General features: G+C 32.7%; 2 protein-coding genes across 2 annotated transcripts; one reads left to right on the top strand and one right to left on the bottom strand.

The window, feature by feature from the left end:
- Positions 1-2,477: 2,477 nt before the first annotated feature.
- On the bottom strand, positions 2,478-11,071 carry LOC131844213 (uncharacterized). Its single transcript, XM_059193035.1, has 7 exons — positions 10,866-11,071; positions 8,159-8,374; positions 7,949-8,074; positions 7,325-7,462; positions 6,958-7,081; positions 5,703-5,815; positions 2,478-3,822 (listed from the first exon to the last, which is right to left on the bottom strand). Exons 1-7 carry the CDS (start codon positions 10,890-10,892, stop codon positions 2,971-2,973), a joined length of 1,596 nt encoding a protein of 531 aa, XP_059049018.1. The 5' UTR covers positions 10,893-11,071; the 3' UTR covers positions 2,478-2,970.
- Positions 11,072-11,930: 859 nt separating this feature from the next.
- Positions 11,931-21,066, top strand: LOC131844211 (nicastrin). The gene is made up of 15 exons (XM_059193033.1): positions 11,931-12,114; positions 12,778-12,879; positions 13,135-13,330; positions 13,857-14,060; positions 14,433-14,534; positions 14,900-14,990; positions 15,072-15,141; positions 15,219-15,323; positions 15,874-16,100; positions 16,582-16,849; positions 16,967-17,121; positions 18,032-18,271; positions 18,384-18,486; positions 19,094-19,331; positions 19,708-21,066. Exons 1-15 carry the CDS (start codon positions 12,066-12,068, stop codon positions 19,730-19,732), a joined length of 2,175 nt encoding a protein of 724 aa, XP_059049016.1. The 5' UTR covers positions 11,931-12,065; the 3' UTR covers positions 19,733-21,066.
- The last annotated feature ends 260 nt before the right edge of the window (positions 21,067-21,326 follow it).

The raw sequence follows: 21,326 nt of genomic DNA on the forward strand, positions 1-21,326 counted from the left end.
AAATTACTTTTCTAAACGCATTATTTCATTTTAACATGTATATATAACTTTTTAAAAATTGATTAAACATTTTTGAAAACACAGTTTTGTTTTTTAAAACGTTTGCAAAACTTTAATTATTCCATCGATACCAATCACGCCATCTATATGCAACTTTTAGCAATAATAATGGCTACTTCCTCATTGTGTGCCACTGGTTAAAACTAAATAAGAAAACAAAATCTGTTTGTAATGTGTGTGAGGCTACTTCTCAAGAAAAACAAAAAGTACTTCGACACATAAGCACCGCATACGATTTGTAGCTTGTCACTTTCACAATTCCAATAAAAGCTGTATACTTATCACTCAAAACAGTTAGAGCGCCGTATTAGCCTTGTTTCGTTTATTGAAATATGACGTCATAGCTCGGAAATGTCACGTGACATATAGCCCAAGAGCCCACGACGGCCAGACTTACGTCTTATTAGTAAACGTGAAAGTTCTTGTATGTGTGTCCCCAACACAGGTAAGAACGATCCCCAAACATGAAACCTGGATCGTGGTTCCTTTGGCAGGTAACAGGTAACAAAGGTGTAAAAAATTTCATATCAAATTCGTTATTTTAAGAAACTCCATATTTTCATATATTGTTCGTAGCGTTATTATAACTTTCGCTGCTCATTGCCAGACACTTAGTGGTTCCAATCCCCCACCGGACCCCCCTAAACTATACTATTTTATAAATAAACTTACGTCATTTTAATAAAGCTGAACTTTATATATATTATTGAGAGAACTATTATACTGAGTTTCCTAAATAGCCAGACAGTTTTCTTGGTTCCTTATCCTACCAGACTCATTTAAACCGTATATTGGGTAACAACGGTGTATACAATTTCATATCAAATTCGTTATTTTAAGATGCTCCATTTTTTCACATATTGCTCGTAACAGTATTATAACTTGCTCTACTCATTGCCAGACCCTTAGTGTGATTCCTATTAGTTTATACCATCTAGAATAGATACGTGAAGTTATGGTACCTTACTGGCCATTTAAATTTGTTAATATAAAAAAGGAATGTACCTATGATTTTTAATGTCACTCAATAATAAAATACGATTATATCTGTTTGCATATTTAAATGATCTTTCCTAAACTCTTTATTTACGGACTATATTTATCTTAAAAATTCCAACCCCCCGCCGGACCCCCCTAAACTATACTATTTTATAAATAAACTTACGTTATTTTAATAAAGCTGAAATTTATATATATATTATTGAGAGAACTATTAAACTGAGTTTCCTAAATTACCAGACAGTTTTCTTGGTTCCTTATCCTACCAGTCTCATTAAAACCGTACTTGTATACCGAAATTGTATACACCGTTGTTACCCAATATACGGTTTAAATGAGTCTGGTAGGATGAAGAACCAAGAAAACTGTCTGGCAATTTAGGAAACAAGAACTTTCACGTTTACTAATATGACGTATGCTGCCATTAACCGTGATACCTCACGGGTAATGGCAGCCCATCGCTTGCAATAATTATGGGACGGTAGTCCCATTTTATTGATCACAACTAACTTTTTAGACGCTATTTTGCCTGGTCTTCCAAATATCCATAAGACTGAACGTCACTAGCAGTATCAACGCCAAGAATTTCGAGGTTTAGTTTGACATCAAAGATTTAACTGCAAAAAAGACAACATTTATCGTATCTTCTCAGTTTGAAGACACTCCTTTTGATTACGATCCAAACGCGCATACAAATTAATATGTTAAGCGTTACTTAATTTTGTGTTGTATACTAGAGTTTCCATACATATAGTAATTTTTATACATTATAAGCTAAAAATTGAAATTTTTTTTAAACAGCTAAATATTTTAAATAGATGTTAATTTTATGAAATACGAAGTCTTTGTTTTAGTGAAAATTATATCAAATCTATTTTGATAGAAAAACATTATATTCATTAGGTAATACTTATATTTGATTAATTTTGAGTTAAATGCCTTTTAAATTTAAAACCCATACTTTACTTCCTAATTATCTATAAAATATAAGTTATTAATATATATAGATATATATAGTAATAAATATAGGTTATTAATAGCCATAATCCTATTTAAAAATTGCAAAACCTGGCAACATAGGTAATGTCCAATTTGTCTCCGGGATCAAAAAATAATTGTTTATTGCCCTCAGATGTTGTGCTGATAATATACCTAACGCGAACGAAATTGTCAAACTTTACTGAGCAAACTGAAATAAGCCACATGTACAAATTACACTGTATCTCTCAAACCAAGACTGGGGCAAAAATTGGTGGCGGCTATCATTATTATATAGTATAAAACAATGTCACACTGGCTGTCCGTCCCCATGTATGTTTAAAATCTTTTTAAAATAAGGAAGACTACATGCCATTCCAATTGTGTTATATTTTAAGAGAAAAATATAAAGTGAAATAAAACCATAGTTAGAGATTCCTTATAATGTAATTTACAACTATATGTTTTTTCCAAGTCCATTAACAGTTATTTTATTTAAACATGGTAGTAACTCTACAACATAATCCACGATTACAAGGATAAAACAAGCACATTCATTTAATTCTATCCACTAGTCAAATTGTTATTATAGGAATATAATGACAATATCATAATCAATAATAATACATTAAAATGCATTTCATTATCTGAAATAAAGTTATTATGATAACAATATACTTGATTCACAAAATCATTAGTCACTCTGGGGACATTTAAGTAATTTATTAAGTATTAATTCATAGCACGACTCTGCCATACGTTACATATATCACAGCACTTGTAAAAATTGCGATTGTCAAAAGACGAAAATATTTACAACTCATGTATTTTAACACAGTAGAAACCCCCAGAGGAAATGTTGAAACTCTAAAAAGAGCAGTCAATAACAATTACCAAATTAATTACTTACACACTAAACAATGTTATAATGATTTATCTACGTTGTCGGCGCTTCTTGTTCGTGCGGACATTATTTCCATTCTGCGAATGCTCTTGTGACGGCCCACTACCGAATACCGGCGGGACTGGAGGAGGAACCGGAGGGGGGACTGGACGCGGGACTGGAGGCAAGACTGGACGCAGGCTTGGACGCAGGAGTGGAACCAGGTCTGGAGACAGGGCTGGGCGCACTGGAGGCGAGGGTGGTGGATGTACCATATTCTGAAGTGCACCGTGCTGTCTACGCGATATGGCCATTCGGACATTTGACACAACAGCACTTTCGGGTTGTTCTACTGGAGGTTGAGTTGCGTTAAGCGCCGCCCTTATTCTCTGCCGCATCCGTCTACGTGCATTTCGGGACAAATGCGGACGTTCAGAGTTATCGTCCTCATTATTAACATTTGGTACCACTTCGGCGGAGGCTGCAGCCGTACGTGCTGCGGCAGCTGTACGCGGTACAGCAGCCGTATGGTTGCCTCTAGTGCTATTTTGAATTCTAGACCTCATTTCTGCTTCTGAGCGTACCAAAGCATTAGCTTCGCGACCGAGTGTAGCGAATGCACGGGATAGCCGAGCGACATCATTTTGTAAATCTTGTAGGAAGGGTTCTAGGTCGTGAGATACAGGGGCTAGACCGTTGTCGCGATCGTTGCCACGGCTGGCCACACGAAGGACGGCCCGTGGCTGTGTCTGATGCGCTAGCTGATCCATAGGCGTGCGTCGGACGCACAGTTTACCGCTAATGGCGGCAGGCGCGACTAAAGCGCGAGCGTCTAATCCGGTCACCATCAAACAGTGACCGCGTTTCTTCAGTGAACCTTCACACGATCTAACGGACCATACCTACAAAATAAATAAGCAGGGTTAGTTAACCAATAAAATGAAAGAAATATATATATTCTATTATTTATTACTTATGATGCTGTTTTTAAAGTAATTTCAATATTATTATGTAAAATTTCTATGTACATATATTTGAATGTATACATCTATACATATAAATTGGAGTATGTTTGTAATATTGAAATTACGTTTTTTTACTACATGCATATGAATATAAATATGGTACATGCACCAATATAACTTTTTTTACAATTTTTGTCTCATTTGTTTGTTCCGGCTAATCTCTGATAAGGCTGGACCGATTTTGACGGGACTTTTATTGGCAGGTAGCTGATGTAATTAGGAGTAACTTAGGCTAGTTTTAATTAACTTTTTTGTTAAATTCCACGCGGACGTAGTCGCGGTTACTGTTAGTCCTATTACATAATTGTTCTACCCGGGCGACCACGGAATTAATCTCTAGTAGTTAGACATACGGAGCTAGCGCTTGTAAGTATAATATCTAAATAGCCTGTGGTACAGGATAATATATTTATATTTGATAACGTCATTTGGGTATTTTTTATGTTAAACCCGGACACTTCACACAGCGCCATCTAGTTCCAAACTAAGAAGAGCTTGTGTTATAGGTACTAATCAACTAATAAAAATACTTCAATATTTTCAGGTTGTTAATGTTTATACCGTTGATTGCTGGTCAAGGACTATTTTTGGCGACCGACCGCCACAAACTCTTTTGATATTTTTATTATTTTTGGATATATATTTTTAGAACAATTCTTTTATATGTCATGTTATTTGATATACTTCACTTTATTGCTACATTGTTCTTTCGATAGTTCGCAACTGCTTATTAATATATTTTATTATTATAATATACAATGATGGAATGAAGGATGTCAAACATGGAAATTCACCGCTAAAGCTACAAATAGAATCAACGTATGTCAAAGAGGACTAGAGAGAAGCATGCTTAATATTAAAAAATCAGACAAAATAAGACACACCAGGATTAGAGGGATAACTAAAGCAATTAATGCTAAGAGTTATGCAAAGAAGCTCAAATGGAAATGGGCAGGACATATCGCGAGAGTAACAGACCAGAGATGGACAACGCAAGTAACTTTGTGGAGCGGACCACCAGGCAAGAGAAGTAAAGGAAGACCTTTGACTCGCTGGGAGGATGATATCAAACGAGTAGCTGGCTCAAACTGGACATTAGTAGCACAAAACAGAGACAAATGGACACCTTTGGAGGAGGCCTTTACCCAAAATGGGGTTCTTGATAACTAAATATATGTAAATATATAAATACATATTAGTAACAAATAGATTAATAATAATAAATACATATAGTAAATAATAATAATAATAAAAATACTTGAATATAAATTAACAAATAGTGATAAATATATATTTCTAAGTTACTAACACCATAAATTTGTAATAAGCAAGAAATAAAAAGGCTTTTTTAATTTTTAATTTAATTAATTATAATATACATGTTATCATCATTTAGACACCCATACAGTCCGCCTATCCCTTATACCTAACAATGCAGTTAGCTGATACAGTAAACTGAGTTGTAATATATCTCCGCGACACACTCGAATTTCTTATTAATACTAAATAGGATTATCCACATAATCGTTGCCTGACTTTCAGACTCATAAGAAAATAAATTTTTAACTCAACTTTGTAACAGTAAATAAATATGACTTATTATGAAAACATATATCGAATATAAATCATACATTACCCAAAAATACAGGGAACTACAAAAAATCTAATTGTATTACATAAATATACAATTAATAATGATACATTTTTAAATGGAGATTGTTAATTGATAAGACACGTTTAAAAAGATATGTACTTACACTGTCTGAAAAAATTGCTTCCCGATCGTTTCCTGATATCGTAACTGAGTAAGAAAACACTTGCGCTACCCACGGTGACGCCGCCATTGACAGCCAAGCACAAACTGAATCGTCTAAAAAGATATGACACCACTTACAAAAATGTGCGTGTGTATTGTGTTATTAATAAATAAAAAGAGGAAAAACCTATAATCCAATAAATAAAAATTTTACCACAGCAGCCAGCATGAACATTTTTGCAACAAAATATTCAAAATATCCACGGAATCGCAAACGTGCCGTGGAAAGTAGTACTAATATAGGTATTAACATTTCATAAGAGAACAGTTTCTGTCACTTTTTAAAAATGAAATATCATCATAAAAATGTTAATGTCAATTCGCATCTTGATAGTAACTAAAAACTACTATTAATCTTTATTTCTATTCATCATAAAAATGTAAAAATACTAAAATTTATAAATATACCACTTGCATCCGTAACCGTGTAACCACCATATTTTCTAGTTATACTAATTAAAGATTAGAACTGCAATGGACTGATGAGCAGAAAAACCTTTTAATATTATAAATGTATCAATATTAGACTACGCGCGTATGCGTAAACATGTTTTAAATTTCATCCAATCTTCAAAACATGTTTTGTGCAACTACTTACAGTGACTGATTTATGTAGTTATCTCTGTATTTTTTTAAAGTCATGTTGTATCATGGTGGTCTTCTCTGAATTAGTAGTAGTAGTAATAGTAGTATAAGCATTAATTATTACTATTTACTTATAACTATTAAAGTCATTATTCTGAATGTAACTTGCTACACAATTGGCCGTGCGGCAACGAATTCATAATACGCGTTTAGGTTTACATTTAGAAGATTAACTGTTATTAAATTGTCATTTAATTAAGGGCAAAAATGATTTGAATTAAATTTGGCAAATAGCCTAACACTTTGAGTAACGTTTAGTGCCTCAAATAATATATTGAAATATATATAGTATTATCTATTCTAAACATGATGGAATAAAAAATATTTTTATGATGTTTAATATAATCTATATATAAATATTTGCACCGCCTACAATTTTTCTGCACAACCTGTGGTTGATTGGTAGAACATGCCGTAAGACATTGAGCCCGCCATATGTACTTTTACCTCGGTGTTTTGTGCATTGAAGTTTCATAAATAAATGAAATATAATGGCCGTATGCATTTATCTTAGATACTTGAAATGTAATTAAATTGTAATGTATACTTACTACTTATTTCAATAACAAGAAAGAATATGCCCATGTCTGCAACTCGCACTGCAGTGACAATTCTGCCTGGAGCTGTGGAAAATTGCCACAGTTGGACATACTCTCTTCCGTCATCTGATTGACCCTGCATATTACATACAAATGTCAACAAAAAATACATGATTCAATAATAATCTATCTATCTAAGATTGAAACTCAGATTACTAATATTAAAAAAGGGCAAAACATAACATGAAATTGAATATATATAGAAAATAATATTTTGAGTTGATTACCATTATAAATTGCGTGTTAAATATGTTTAAATAACAATGAAAAATATCAAACTATGAATAAACATAGAAACAAATGAAATACTTTTATTTACCTCAATCAGATCAGGAGAGTGAAAATAACGTAGATGGTTCAGCAAACGAGCAGCTGGCAGGCGTTCTCCATTGCCATTTTTGCAGCAAAGACAACGGAACAAACCCTTGCATGGTTGAGGAGCTCTGTGTAACGAACGCTAAAACAATAAACGTCTTTATCTTGAGTATCTAAACATAATAAAATAGAGTAAAAACTGAATCAGTCAAAGACTTCAAGAACACCTGGAGGAATTAAGATGAAATTGCTACAGAATAAATTGTTAATCATGAGTCAAAATGTATGCTTGCCTAAATGTTGACATATATTCAAAGCGGAGAAAAATGAAATAAATGAAACAATAATATTGAATAAGTACTGTTGTTTTATTTAATAATAATAATATATTAATAACCCTGACAATTCACACAGTGCTATTTAGTCCCAAGCCGAGCACACACACATGAATACAAATGTTTGCACTGTGCAAGGTATAGAATTCGCGACATCCAGCAGTAAAACGGTGTGCTAAACCACTAGACCACTGAGGCCACATTTACTTTTATACTTTGATTATTACATATTACTTACACAGCATCTACAAATTTATGAAAATATACATATAATAGTAGATATAAGAACTTACAGTTGAAGCCTCAGAATTGTTTTCATCATTTTCGGCAGGAATAGTCTCAGGCTCTATAGATGCTGCAACTGCAGGCGGCGAACTCTCTACAGATTCTGCCCCTGTTGTTACCTTCCCACCTAATTTCTGTAATATAACATTTATATTACAACACTAATAAAATTTATAACATAAATATATTTCAGAATAACTTTTATAGTATTAACTTACAAAAGCATGCAGTTTTCTGACATTTGCTATGAGCTCTTCCATAGCATAATTTCGTGTTCCAAAAAATAAAGCACGGCAAACTGGACACATGTCAAGCCGCACTTTACATCTCCCACAAACATGATGACCTTCATTGCATTGAAAAATCTGTCCAGAAGGGATCTCATAGCACACAGGACATTGCAATAGATCATCTAAATCTGGCAAAGATTCAGGCTGAAAAAAAAGTCATAACCACAATTATATTTCAATGTTAGAAAGATAATAATAAAACAGGTTTCTACTTAGTTTAGGTTCCAGGGAACAATGTAAGTATTGAATGAAAATTAAAAATGATTATTGTTTGTGATTTAAAATATAGGAAAAATAAATGTGGGCATGTTACGTGAAGGAGTGAGGCGCATGTTTTAAAGAAAGTACTTAATGTGAATGGATAGAAAGGGAGAGGACAAGAAAAAAAAAAAGTTGTATAGATTGTGTGAAATATGATATGTAGAAATGGAGAAGCTCAGATATGTCTGCAGATAGGGATCAGTGGAAGAAGAGGACATACTGTGCCGACCCCAAATAATAAGATGAAAATTAGACAGTCTGTTTTTTAATCCCGGAGATGTAAATTAACATGTGTAAATATAAAAATTTCTAATAACGTAACAACCTATAGCGGGGCAGTGCTGTACCTGGGATACTAATTCGTATAATGTGAACATTTTATTTTAACATATTGTATATAGTTTTAAAGCTTTAAATGATGTTTCTACAACAGATATTCAATATTTACGTACATATACTAATGTTTCCATTACAGACGTTATATTATACATTGTTCTTTGAGAATAGTTATATTTAACAATATAAAGCTACAAACCATCAATTTTCTCTTTCAAATATCTAAATATTTAAATTAGTTGTATGTTTTATAACATATGTTACCATACAAAGGTCATTTGTCTCACAAAAAAGGCTCTTAGTATTTATTTCAGTGAAAAATATAAAATCTGTTTTGATACAACAACCCTATATTTATTCATACTTCCACTGTATTAATTTTGTGATAATGCGTTTTGAACAAACACCCACAAATTATTTCTGGGTAACCTATAAAAATGGGTAATTAATATTAATTTCCAATAATGCCACAACCCTATTTAAAAATTGCAAAAACGGTAACATTACAGATTATAGTCTATTTCTATACTGGTTTAAGTGTGTTAATAATGTATTTGAATTTTTAGTGTAATCACATTATACCTAATCAAACAACATGGTATTCAAGTACAACACAATTTTGTATTTTATCATATTTATTTCTCTTCTGTCTTGTTTAATTTCTCATTGTGTATATTAATTACTTCAGCCTTGATTTTTGTCAAAAAGTACAATAGAATATGTAGTAGATACCCCGTCTAATAATATTATCTATATATATCACTTATATTTTTATAATTATTATTACTTACATCTTCATCTCTCAGGGTTAAGTATTTATTTATGTGAAATATCAAATCTCACTATTGTTAAACTTCTTATACATTATTTCAATAAAAACAATATAAGTGTTTATCACTCTTGAAAAATAACTTTTTTTTTTAAATATTGATATGCATATATTTTTTAATAGCAGTTTTAATTTATATAGCAAAACAATGTTTGTCAGGAAAGCTATTTATATACACATATTAACTATAATATAATATACTCAATAACACATGATATGAGCCATCCTTAATATACTATAGTAAGCCATCTGGCTACTTAGGTAATAGTGGAGTGAATAGTCACTCCATTATGGCCCTATTATTTAAACTAAAGTTAATAGGTTATTGTGATGATATATTTAAATCACCTTTATTCTCAGATTATAGCAGTATAATAGAAATACAATTATGCTTTGCTAGGACAGTTATTCTATTCTACCCTTTTAAAAATGTTAAATATAAAATTTAATTGAAAATGTTAGTAAGCATCATTGCAAGATGAAATTACCTATATCATTTAATAATTAGTATTTGTTACTATTGACACAAATTAATATATATAATTAAAAATAAAATTACCATATACTTAATAACTACCTAATATTTACCTATACCTTATTATTTCATTATACCTGAGTAGGTATAATGAAATAATAAGGTCTATTAGGCTTACTTAGCCTTGCATTCATAAATTATTTCGCCTCTATTCGAAATAAGAATGTACCCTCATGTAGTGATTTTAATAAATATAACTATGTAGTACATAAAAAGGTAGACAATATAACCAAAATCAAGTTATACATGTCCGATACAAAACTCCTAGCAAATAACAAATATACTAACAAACAAAAGAATCTTCCTAAAAATCTACTTAGCGATCCCATTATTCATTTAGACGACTCCTAACTAATAAGTAATTTAGTCAAAATTATTATTATTATTATATATATAAATTAGTATTTTTTTGTATTTGTTCAATATTTTGTTACTTCTAAAGGTAGCAATTTATAATATTGTATTGTGTACTTGGATGTACCTAGGCAATTAAATCAAGGATGTCTCCATCTTGTTGAACAGTCAAGTATTGTAATTTTTTAAAATTAAAGAGAAAAATAAATACAAAAACTATACATGAATAGTATTAAATTTTGTTAAGCGCTACTAATATCGATTTACCGACGAAATGAACAATGATATGGAAATTTAAAAAGAATACTTTCTCAACAGACCTTGATTTCCGCGTTTCCTGCCATCATGCAGACGCCACAGTTAAAAATGATAAAATCTACTTCAAATAATATAAATTTACTATTTTTTAGGCAGCAATAAAAACGAAAAATTATAACTGAAAATCAGCCAGCTGTAGTTTCAATAAATGGCGTCGTGTTCACAGATCAGAAAGACAGCCCTGTTGTACGTTTCGTTCTTTCTTTTTGTCCCCCTCCAGGATTCAACAGAACAAACTGTCAGGCATTGTTGCCAAATGACCATTTGGTATTTCTCCCAAATTTTATAAAAAATCCCCTAAAAATAAAATTTTAAAGGAAAACGCCATTATAAAGTTACTTCTCTTCAATCTCGAATATTTGTTTACTGCGTGCCTAATAATATCTTGTTTATTTATATATTTATAAAATCCTCTCAAATTTATTGGAACACATCCACTGCCATTATTTTCCAAAGCCGTAAAGGTAAATTATTTTAAAAAAACGTCTCCATCCATTTTCAAAAGTGCGGCCATTTTGAATTTCTGAAATTATCAATTTACTACATAGGGAGTTGTCATTCTGAATGTTAAATCTATTACTAATAACTTATTATTTTTAATATTAAATACTGTTAGAAAAATATAGATTTTTAGTTAATAATATAAGATTTTTACTAGAAATAAAAATTGGTAGTAAATTTAATGGTAATCGATGAATATTTTTTCACAATGTTAATAGTAGGCAGCTAGTAACTAATCAATACTAGCTGGACGCCAAATATGTCAAGATAATGCGAATTTAACTTTGACATTTAGTTACTGCATATAAATCCCATTTGTAGTGCGAAAAGTATTAAAAAGTTACTAGTTTAATTATGAATAACCATTATGTTCTTACATTCTCAAAGAACAATAAGTTATAGTTCTTAGGATCGAATCTATAACAGCGTATAAACTAATGTAAAGCAAGTTACTTGGCGATTAAAATGTATGTAGACAGTCCAGTGAACGAGTGCGCTGTGCAATTATTCGTTATCTGTGTTCATTGCAGTCATCTGTGGCACATTAAAAAGACTGTGGTTCTTGTCATTATTTAATTGTATTTTATCATTTTGTTATTAATTTTTGATTTTATTCTCTAATCTATTTGCAAATATATAAATTAGTATTCATATGAATATATATTTTTAAATACTGATAATAATATGAAAAAATATATAAAATGAATTTTAATTATTCATCACTATTGTTTATTTATGTTGTTTTTAGATGTGAGTATTGTATTTCAAAACTGATCCATGTTGTTACTATTCTGTTTTTCTCTTCTCCTTTACTTTTTATTTTCAGAAACAATACTGCAGTTTTTCTGTGTAAACTATAATAATGAACAACAAAAGTACTTTGTCTAAAAACTTACTCATTGCATGACGCATGCACTGTGAATGTGAAAGGTTTTTGTGGGAAAATATTCCTCTATAAGTTCACTATTTCTCTTTTCAGTGTATAACTGTGCCTTCCATATCCATAGCTGAAAAACTAGTTTTAGGGAGTGACATAAAATTGTTTGTTTATTCAGTACAGGTTGATACATAATCTTTTCTAATTAAACAGATACTATTCATAAACATTACATTCAATTAATAATTTATCTATGTTCTGCAGAATTTCATTACATTGAGCATGCCAAAGGCTCATATTCTTAGTCAGATGATTTATTGCAATTTAGCACTCTTGTATTCAATGATTTACATAGAATTTTACTTTGTTCTTATATACAGCATTAGTTTATAACAAAAGTTTAGTAAGTTTCCATTTCATAATGGTTTCTTGATACTCTTTGATAAAATAAGTTTTGTTATATATTTATTGAGGCTTACCATTCTGTATGTTAATACAGATTTTTTATTTATATTATTTTTTAATTTGTACATCAGATGGATGCTGTGAGAGACTTCATAAGCAAATATACTCATCAATAGAAGGTGGTGCAGCATGCTTTAGAAGATTAAATGGAACACATCAAGTGGGATGTTCCTGTAAGTACTTAAGTATATACATTGAAATAGAAATATACTAATTTATTTAAATTTGCTTAGAACATAATGGAACCTGCTTATAACATAACATAATACAATTTAATCTTAGTTTGTATGTGCAACAATGGGCTTAAACATTAGGCTATAAAGTATTTGACTAGAGTGGTTAGTGGGGCTACGCTCCTTTTGTATTGTCATTAAAAATCATAATATTTTTAATTAATATTTATTAATAATAATAAACCTATATTACAGCATCAGATAAAGGTGCAGTTGGTGTGGTAGCCTTAATTCGTGATTTGAGCGATGCCCAATGGTTAGCACTGAATGCCACAGCTGGTCCCTACATTGCTGTAGTTGGTACCTCATTGTTCCATGGTGTTATGGATGTACTACTGGACTACCCTCAAAATGTGGCAGGTGTTTTGGTATTTGACAATGCAACATTAGGGTAAGTGTTAACTGTTTTCTAATTACTTTAGCTACTTATGTAAAGACTTTGTAAAAGCCGCCTCTGTCTCACCTAATTCACCTGCCAAGCAGCATACTAATCATGTAGCAGATGATAGATAATGGGGAAATTACAAGGTAGGGATTTAAATCATAATTTCTCTGCAATGGCAATGAATGAATAGTATCACTGGCATCACTCAATCTGTAATTCACTCATAAAAGTGGCCATGAAATGTCCTTTCTCAAGATAATATGCTATGAATATATTGTAATATTTTTTTAACCTTTCGTAATTGATCAAGTAACTGCAATTTTCTTGGAAAATTCTGTACACTTTTAATATTTATATCACTTAACTCAAAAATTATTTATACAACAACATTATACAAACATAACAAGTTAAGGTATAATCATTCGGTTAGGTTATTCACTTTTATAATAATTAATCCTGCTAACTTTGAAGAACATTTTGGTTAACCAGTGTTGTTGTGGATTAAAATAATTTGAAATTGTCTGTATTTTAGTACCAGTGCTTTTACTCAAGACTCGAAATGCCCAAATGAGTATACATCAGGCCCAGGAAGTCAATGTTCTTCTGATTTACAAGATAACAAAGTTTGGAATGAAAATGGTTCTGATCTGTTGAGAACAGATATTCCATTTCCAATATTCTTCTTACCAGAGTCAAGATTTGAGGAGATTACTAAAATAGAAACATGCTTTGAAAGGTAGTAATTTTTGTTATTTCTATTTTTACATATATATTTACATTGTTTTTGCAAAATGACTAATATCACTATGTCATCATCATTGCCTTGCCTTTATCCCAATATTTGGGATCAGCACAATATGTCATTCTCTTCCACTGATCTCTGTCAGCCGTCATAACTGAGCATACTATCTTTTTATCCATATCATCTTTCACATAATCCATCCATCTTTTTTTAGGGTGTCCTCTTCCTTTCCATCCATCCACTTATTAATATATATATATATTGATTTTGCCTTATTAAATCATTAAAAACTAAAAGAACTACGATATTAAATTACAAAACAAATACAAGTTCAAATGTTTTTTTATTTTAATCTTAATGTTACAGATATAACCTTGACAGAAACAATCACAAGAATGTACCACTATGTTCAATTCAACTACATTCCTTCATGTTCGCTGCAGTTAATAGTGCAGTCTGTTTAAGGAGGTTAGTATCATATTCATTACAAAGAATCAACATATATGAGTTATGTTTTAAATTGATGATAATGGTATGGTGACCCACCAGCGCCAAAGTTCTGGCGGGGCACCCGTGGAAGATGTAGCATTTTAATAATCATAAGCATGAAATCAGGTTGTATTAGTTAGCCCAGTGCGCCGAAATTACCAAGAATTAATCACATTGGTTTTCAGGGAGGATCACATGAGCTGGTACATTGTTGTTCACGTTGTCACTAGTACCCTTTACCATTAGCATCCTTGCTCCCAATCGGCAATTTTTTTATTGTGTAATGGAAAAATTAGGACATACCCACACTTAGATTTATTGTAATATATTTATTTGATTTTCAGATCCGCCGCAACAGCACTTTTAACGCCAACAAAAGTGTGTGATCCACTGGGTGATAGTAATGTTTATTATTCACTCTTTCCACGAGGGACGGTTAGTTTTAACCTTTGTTACTAATTACCCATGTTTTTAATATTTGAATAATTTTAAAAAATGTTTTTATTTTATTTTTAGCAAACGGAATCAACTACGAAACCTGTGATCTTGGTTACCGCTCGAATTGATTCAGCTTCACTTTTTGATGGTGAATATTTGGAATGTTAATTCAAGCCTCTATATATATTGAAAACATCATTGTGTTTTGAAACTAACTATTTTCAGGCGTTTCTCCCGGGGCGGCTAGTTCGGTAATCGGGATGGTCACCTTAATAACTGCAGCCACAAGTCTGGCTCATATGATTCCCGAAGAGGATGCTAACTTGTATGGTATGATATAATTACTAAAAATATGGTAAACTCACCCTTATTTTTAAATGACACCTAACGGCTATAGACGTATTCTATAATCTAGTTTATTTGTACTGTATGTACGCTTAAAATTTTTAAAAAGAAAATAAACATTTCTTGTTTAGAATATCAACTTTTCGAAAACTATAATTGAATTCAAGATTCAAAGAAAATTTATATTATCAGAAAATTTTATTCGCAGTTTTATTTGTTTATTTTTTATAAAATATACTGTAATTGAAAAGTTTAGATAAAATATTACAAGTAATAAAAAAAATGTAACAACTTGTATATCAACCATGTGGAAGTACATTACATCTGTAACAGGGATTCACTAGCACAGGTGTAACAGTCTATAAAATAATTAAAACTCTCAAATAAAGTAATACTATTATTTTGAAATGCATGCAATGCGACTCTATGTCTGCATACAGCTATGTTATGTCCCTTAAACAGTTTTTAATATCTCATAATTTATTTTGTTACACCATTTAAGCATTCCGTATGTTTATAAAATATTAATTTATAGATCGCAATGTGTTATGGACTTTATTTAATGGCGAGGCGTTCGACTACATTGGGTCTCAGCGAGTCGCGTATGATATCAGCCGCAATGCTTGGCCCCCATCTGCTCCATTATCTCCATCTGATATACCTCTACACATAGAATTGGGACAAATTGGAGGTTCATTGATATTAAACAAAGACAATGAATCTTGGCCATTGTATGGTTTTACTCCAAATAGTTTAGATAAGGTCTGTATAATATTTTTACTATTTGCGTAATGTATAACTATATATATAGCCAGTTTATGTATTCTACCATACATTAGGGTATTTCATTATAACCAGACGTTGAATCATTTCAAGTAGTGATGTTGCATAATCCTGAGGCTTGCTGCTTCCTGAGATTAATTTTTATCCAATATGGGCGTTTTTTCTCATACATATTTTAGACATTACTGATATATCTACATTTTTCATATTATTGTATACACGAAATTTATAATGTAATGTAGTGCCTATATAAATATAAATTTAATAATGATCCTGGACCAGCATTACATTAGATTACGTGTGTCAATGCCTTTCTGGCGAGGCGTTTCTATATCGTCAATATAATTAATTAACGTCATATATAATCAAAACTTAGTGGTTAAGAATGGAGACATTCAAGTCTTAAATTTTTTAGACAGAAATAAATATGTAGTCAGTAATATAAAAGTAATATTTCCAGGTATCACAGATATTAGAAGAACTAAATATGAACCTGAATGTGTCCAACATAACATTAAGCCCAGTCTTCACAGAGAACTTGCCTCCATCATCTTTACATTCATTTCGACGTATACTCAAGAATGTCACTGAAAGCGGGGCTTTGACTGAAGTACTTTTAACAGATTTTAATGAGAAATTCACTAATATGTTCTACAATTCTGCATTGGACGATTATGTTAAAATCGGATTTCTATATCACAACATTACTGTAGATAGTAATGGCACATGTAAGTTTTATAATTATAGAACATTTTATGCTGAATTAATATAATTATTCTCATACTATGATACTTTTTTGAGAAGAGAAGTATCTTCTGAATTAATCCAGCGTAATTTTATTTCAGTTATACCAACGGATGAGCTGATCTCAAATGGAACCATGAAGAAAACTGAAATTCAAGTAAAGATTGCAAACCTCGCTTCTGCGGTAGCGCGTACCTTGTATAAAGAAGTAGTTGGTAACGATTACGCAGGGAATGTGACGGCGTCGGCACATTTGGTACGTTTGTGTAAAGTTTGCGACAAACTCCTTCATCAATACTCTAGGCAAAGCAGCAAGACTTGCTGTCAATCAAGTCATGCTGTATTAGAACCGTAATCAAATTAATAAACCCCATCTATTATTTCATATAATTACAATGTAAAACTATTAATTAACATTGTTGATATATTTTAAAAAATTAATGGACGAAGTATTCATTATTGCCGACGGCATGAGGTAACGCAATGAAATCTAATGCATGATTACAGTTTCATTAAATGATGGGAAAAGCACGAACGAACAAAAACATTTGGTATCTTAAAACTTGTATAAAAGGAGAAGATGCTCAAATTTGACAGCTGATAGGGATCAGTGGAAGAAGGTCACATGCAGTCCTCAAATAATGGGGGAAGGCAAGCCGGTAATGAAAACTAATAGCTGCCTGTAAAGGCAGCTATTAGTTTTCATCATCGGCGTACTTGTAAAAGTACGCTCTTTTACTCGCGAAGCCTATCACGCAGGAATGAATATGCAAATTTAGACAAAGAGAACGGGACAGACTGCGTGCACCGCCAGGTCACACGCTCGATTTCTTGAGTAGTGTGTGCACAATTATCTCTTCGCCTCTTTTTAGCTTTAATTTTTCTATCCATCCAGAGGCAGTCTGGAAGAAATCTGATTCTAAATAATTGAAACGCAGTAATTACTATAAAAGACCTTTAGTTTAATTTTAAGCAAGTGATAATTACAAAACCGTATAGATCAGAGAGAGTGAATGATGACCGACCATGAACGAATACTCAGTGAATGTAAAAGGTTGGCAACATAATAATGGAAGAATACAAGTTGACCGACCGCACAATGAATCAATGTGTAGCATCGGCATATCTAACGGATCCGTCGTGTATTTGATATTTTAAAATGTCAGGTGGACGAAATGCTGTACTGCTTGGTGAGGAGCCAGGCGTGCCGGCTGCTGGTGGCGGCGGACTACGCGTGGAGCGGGTCGCGCGGGGAGCGGCCGCCGGAGCCGCCGCCGGCGCTGTACGTGGGCGTGGCCGCGTGGGCCGGCGCCGCGCCCGTGCTCGCCGGACACCTGCTGGCGCTGCTCGCCGGCCGCCCGCGCGCCGCCCGCGACCGCGCCCACTGCGACGCCCTCGCTCACCCGGTACCGCCCTCGCATCACTCCCTTCAACAATTCTGAGACCGCGTTACTAATTATTGACTAATAAATTTAATAAGTAATCGAAGGTATTTGATAAGATTGTATATTATTTCAGAATTATTCATTCTACTGGCTAAATGGTTGGAACCACACGGGAGTCTGTATTCAAACCACTATGAATTTTAGTCAGGCTGTTAGTCCTGCGTTTATAACACCAGGTATGTTAATTATTTATATATTACCTTTGTTAATTATAATAGATAATACATTACGTACTTCGTGTTTTGAACAGTCTCTAAGAATATTTTCATATAACTGATAATAATATTATACCATCACTACTATTATCCCATCTGGGATAATAGTAGTGACGGTATAAGGAATATCAGCTGTTGCTGTATGCAACTCACATTTCGCTCGGAATACTCGGCAGGACATTCTACCGCCGTCTCACGGATAAATTTTTAATTTGATATCTGTGTTTCCTTCATTGGAGAGTCATTGAAATGTATAACCTTTCAACTGTTAGCTGTCAAAATGACATTAACACCCCATCTGTGAGACCAATTTCAGGACTTCTCACAAGAGAGGATTTGGGATTGTGTGTGAAAATTATTGGATGCTCCAAGTCCAAGAGAATAAACTGACGCAAATTATTTAACACATATTAATACAGTCCTTGACACAACAATATATCTTAATTATACAGACCCGAAGAATAAAATCACCTTATAATCTATGCGACAGTCCAATGTTACCATTCTGAAATGTATGGACTGCTATTTGAACAGTCACTAAAGTATAACAAGTGAGCTACGTGCGCAGGGTACGACTTCGCGTCGGGAGCGTACTCGACGTGGACGGAGTCCGTGTGGCAGACGATGTGGGCGCGCGTGTTCGTGGCGGCGGGCGGGGGCGGCGCGCGGGCGGCGGCGGTGGGCGGCGCGGGCGCCACGCTGCTGGCGGCGGCGCTGACGGCCTGGCTGCGACGCCACGCCGCCGCCGTCTTCACGGCACCGCCCGCGCGCGCCGACGCCGCGCCCAGCGTGCACAGCGCCGCCGGGTCAGTACGAATTCATTATTATTTACCCCTCCCTCCGTATTTATCACTGGACTCTAACCTAATGTTGCGTTACATATTTCTGAATATCTTAGTAAACCAGTAGCGGAATTGAAAACTTAGTTAACAGTTTTAATTTAATTTTTTAATATCTCGATATATTACATTTTCAAATGTGTGTCATGAAGTTTCGGTCTCCTCCCACTCCTTGTTATACTTTAATTACATTTTTATTGTAAGTAGGTATAGATGATTTCTTTCAATTTTTATAGAGCCTTTTTCACTACAGTATGTTCCTGAAAGGCCATATACTACCTCGTTTAATTTTATACATATACTGTATAATTGTGTAAAAGTTTTGTGATTTTATTTATTTCAGTATCCTAAGAACGGTCAACTGTTAAACACAAATTGATTTGAAGAAGGCTGTGCTGCGTAATTGTAAATATAAAAAGGAAGAAATATGTATGTAATAGAAGAATTACTTCAATGTCATGACTATTAGTTGAAAGGTGTTGATTATTTTATCCGAAAAGTAGTATTATTAAATATTTACTGTATAGCAACAACACATTCCACTTAATTATTAGACCTTTATTGTTATGCCCAGTTAGACGAATATCCTATATCTTAATCCGTTTGGCATATCTCCAAAGAAGGTACAGGGCCAGTAGAACGGTAGTTGCATGGACAATCGTTTCACTGAAACAACAATTTTAAGTCAGGTCTATTTCTCATGTGCGCCGTGCTATCGACGTATGTGTAGTGAAATTCATCTAGCTAATTGTTATCATCAAACTCACGCACTCATGAACTTGTTTTTCCCCTTAAACATAAGTGAATAACAAATATTATGTCACTTATCACGAGGTGCGGTGTGACGCTCGCCTGGTTAACGCATTTTTCGTCTTAGGTGTTTGATTTGTATTGCCGTGCAGCAATGCAAAACTTGCAGTGTATAGTCCATAGCCTTGCAAAAACTCACCACATACTAGGTACTTTATGTGGTGAGTTTTTGCAAGGCTATGGACTATTGTGATTTTTTATAGAATCCGCTTTAACCATACAAGAACTTTTCTTATTTAGACACTGTAAAATACATTTGAAAACATACGTTACAGTATTATTCAAAAACATTATTTTACGTTGTTAGAAAAAGAATATTCTTTTATAGACATTACATAATGACTTGATTTCAAGGCTGTTAGTGGATTAAGCATAAATTAGTTGATACCTTCAAACTTGTCTACTAGTGACATAGGTAGTTAATTAAAGCTATCACCGATCTAATGTCAGCAATAATGCTAGCTAAAATTATAATATACATTAATGTAATTTTCCCTAACAATAATTCATTATTACTTTAATTCTATATATAATACTGTAACTATACATGGCAATTAAAATTATTTAAATGTTAACAGTTGTGTATAGTTCTACTGTGGTTTCGTTAATTGTAATTATTTATTATGTGCAGTGTACAATTATAAATTATACTCTTAATAAATCTGTTGTGAGAATTACTATTACAGTGTTTTCATTATGGACAGCAATAAAAAGTTGAAAAGTCATATAAAATTTTTTAATGGTGTAGTTTTGGACGAAGTTTGTAGTTAAAGTTCCCACCAATTTTTCTAGAGGAATTCATGCTGCTATTACTTCGTTTAAGCCGTCATAGCTGAATAAATTATACATTCGATTTTCATTAATACTGTTTTATTTTTATTGTTAAATAATGAAGATATGTAAACTATTTGCAATATAAATAAAATATAAATAATTAGTCATGTACGTTGTTATTCCAAACCATGTCCTTCAATTCTGTGTTTCGGGCATAAAGATTTGATACCTATTCTATGGGCAATACTAATATTTTGGTTTTTGATCTGGCCTTACTTGCTAGAAATATACTATTTCCTGAATAAGTCATGAATAATTCTGATTTTATGTGCTTTATTCTATTGGATGTCTCTTGTTTCTATATCAGAAGATTAAGAT

This window comes from Achroia grisella, unplaced genomic scaffold (assembly GCF_030625045.1).
Source record: "Achroia grisella isolate CSIRO2021 unplaced genomic scaffold, CSIRO_AGI_Agris_v1 utg402, whole genome shotgun sequence".
Lineage (NCBI taxonomy): Eukaryota > Metazoa > Arthropoda > Insecta > Lepidoptera > Pyralidae > Achroia > Achroia grisella.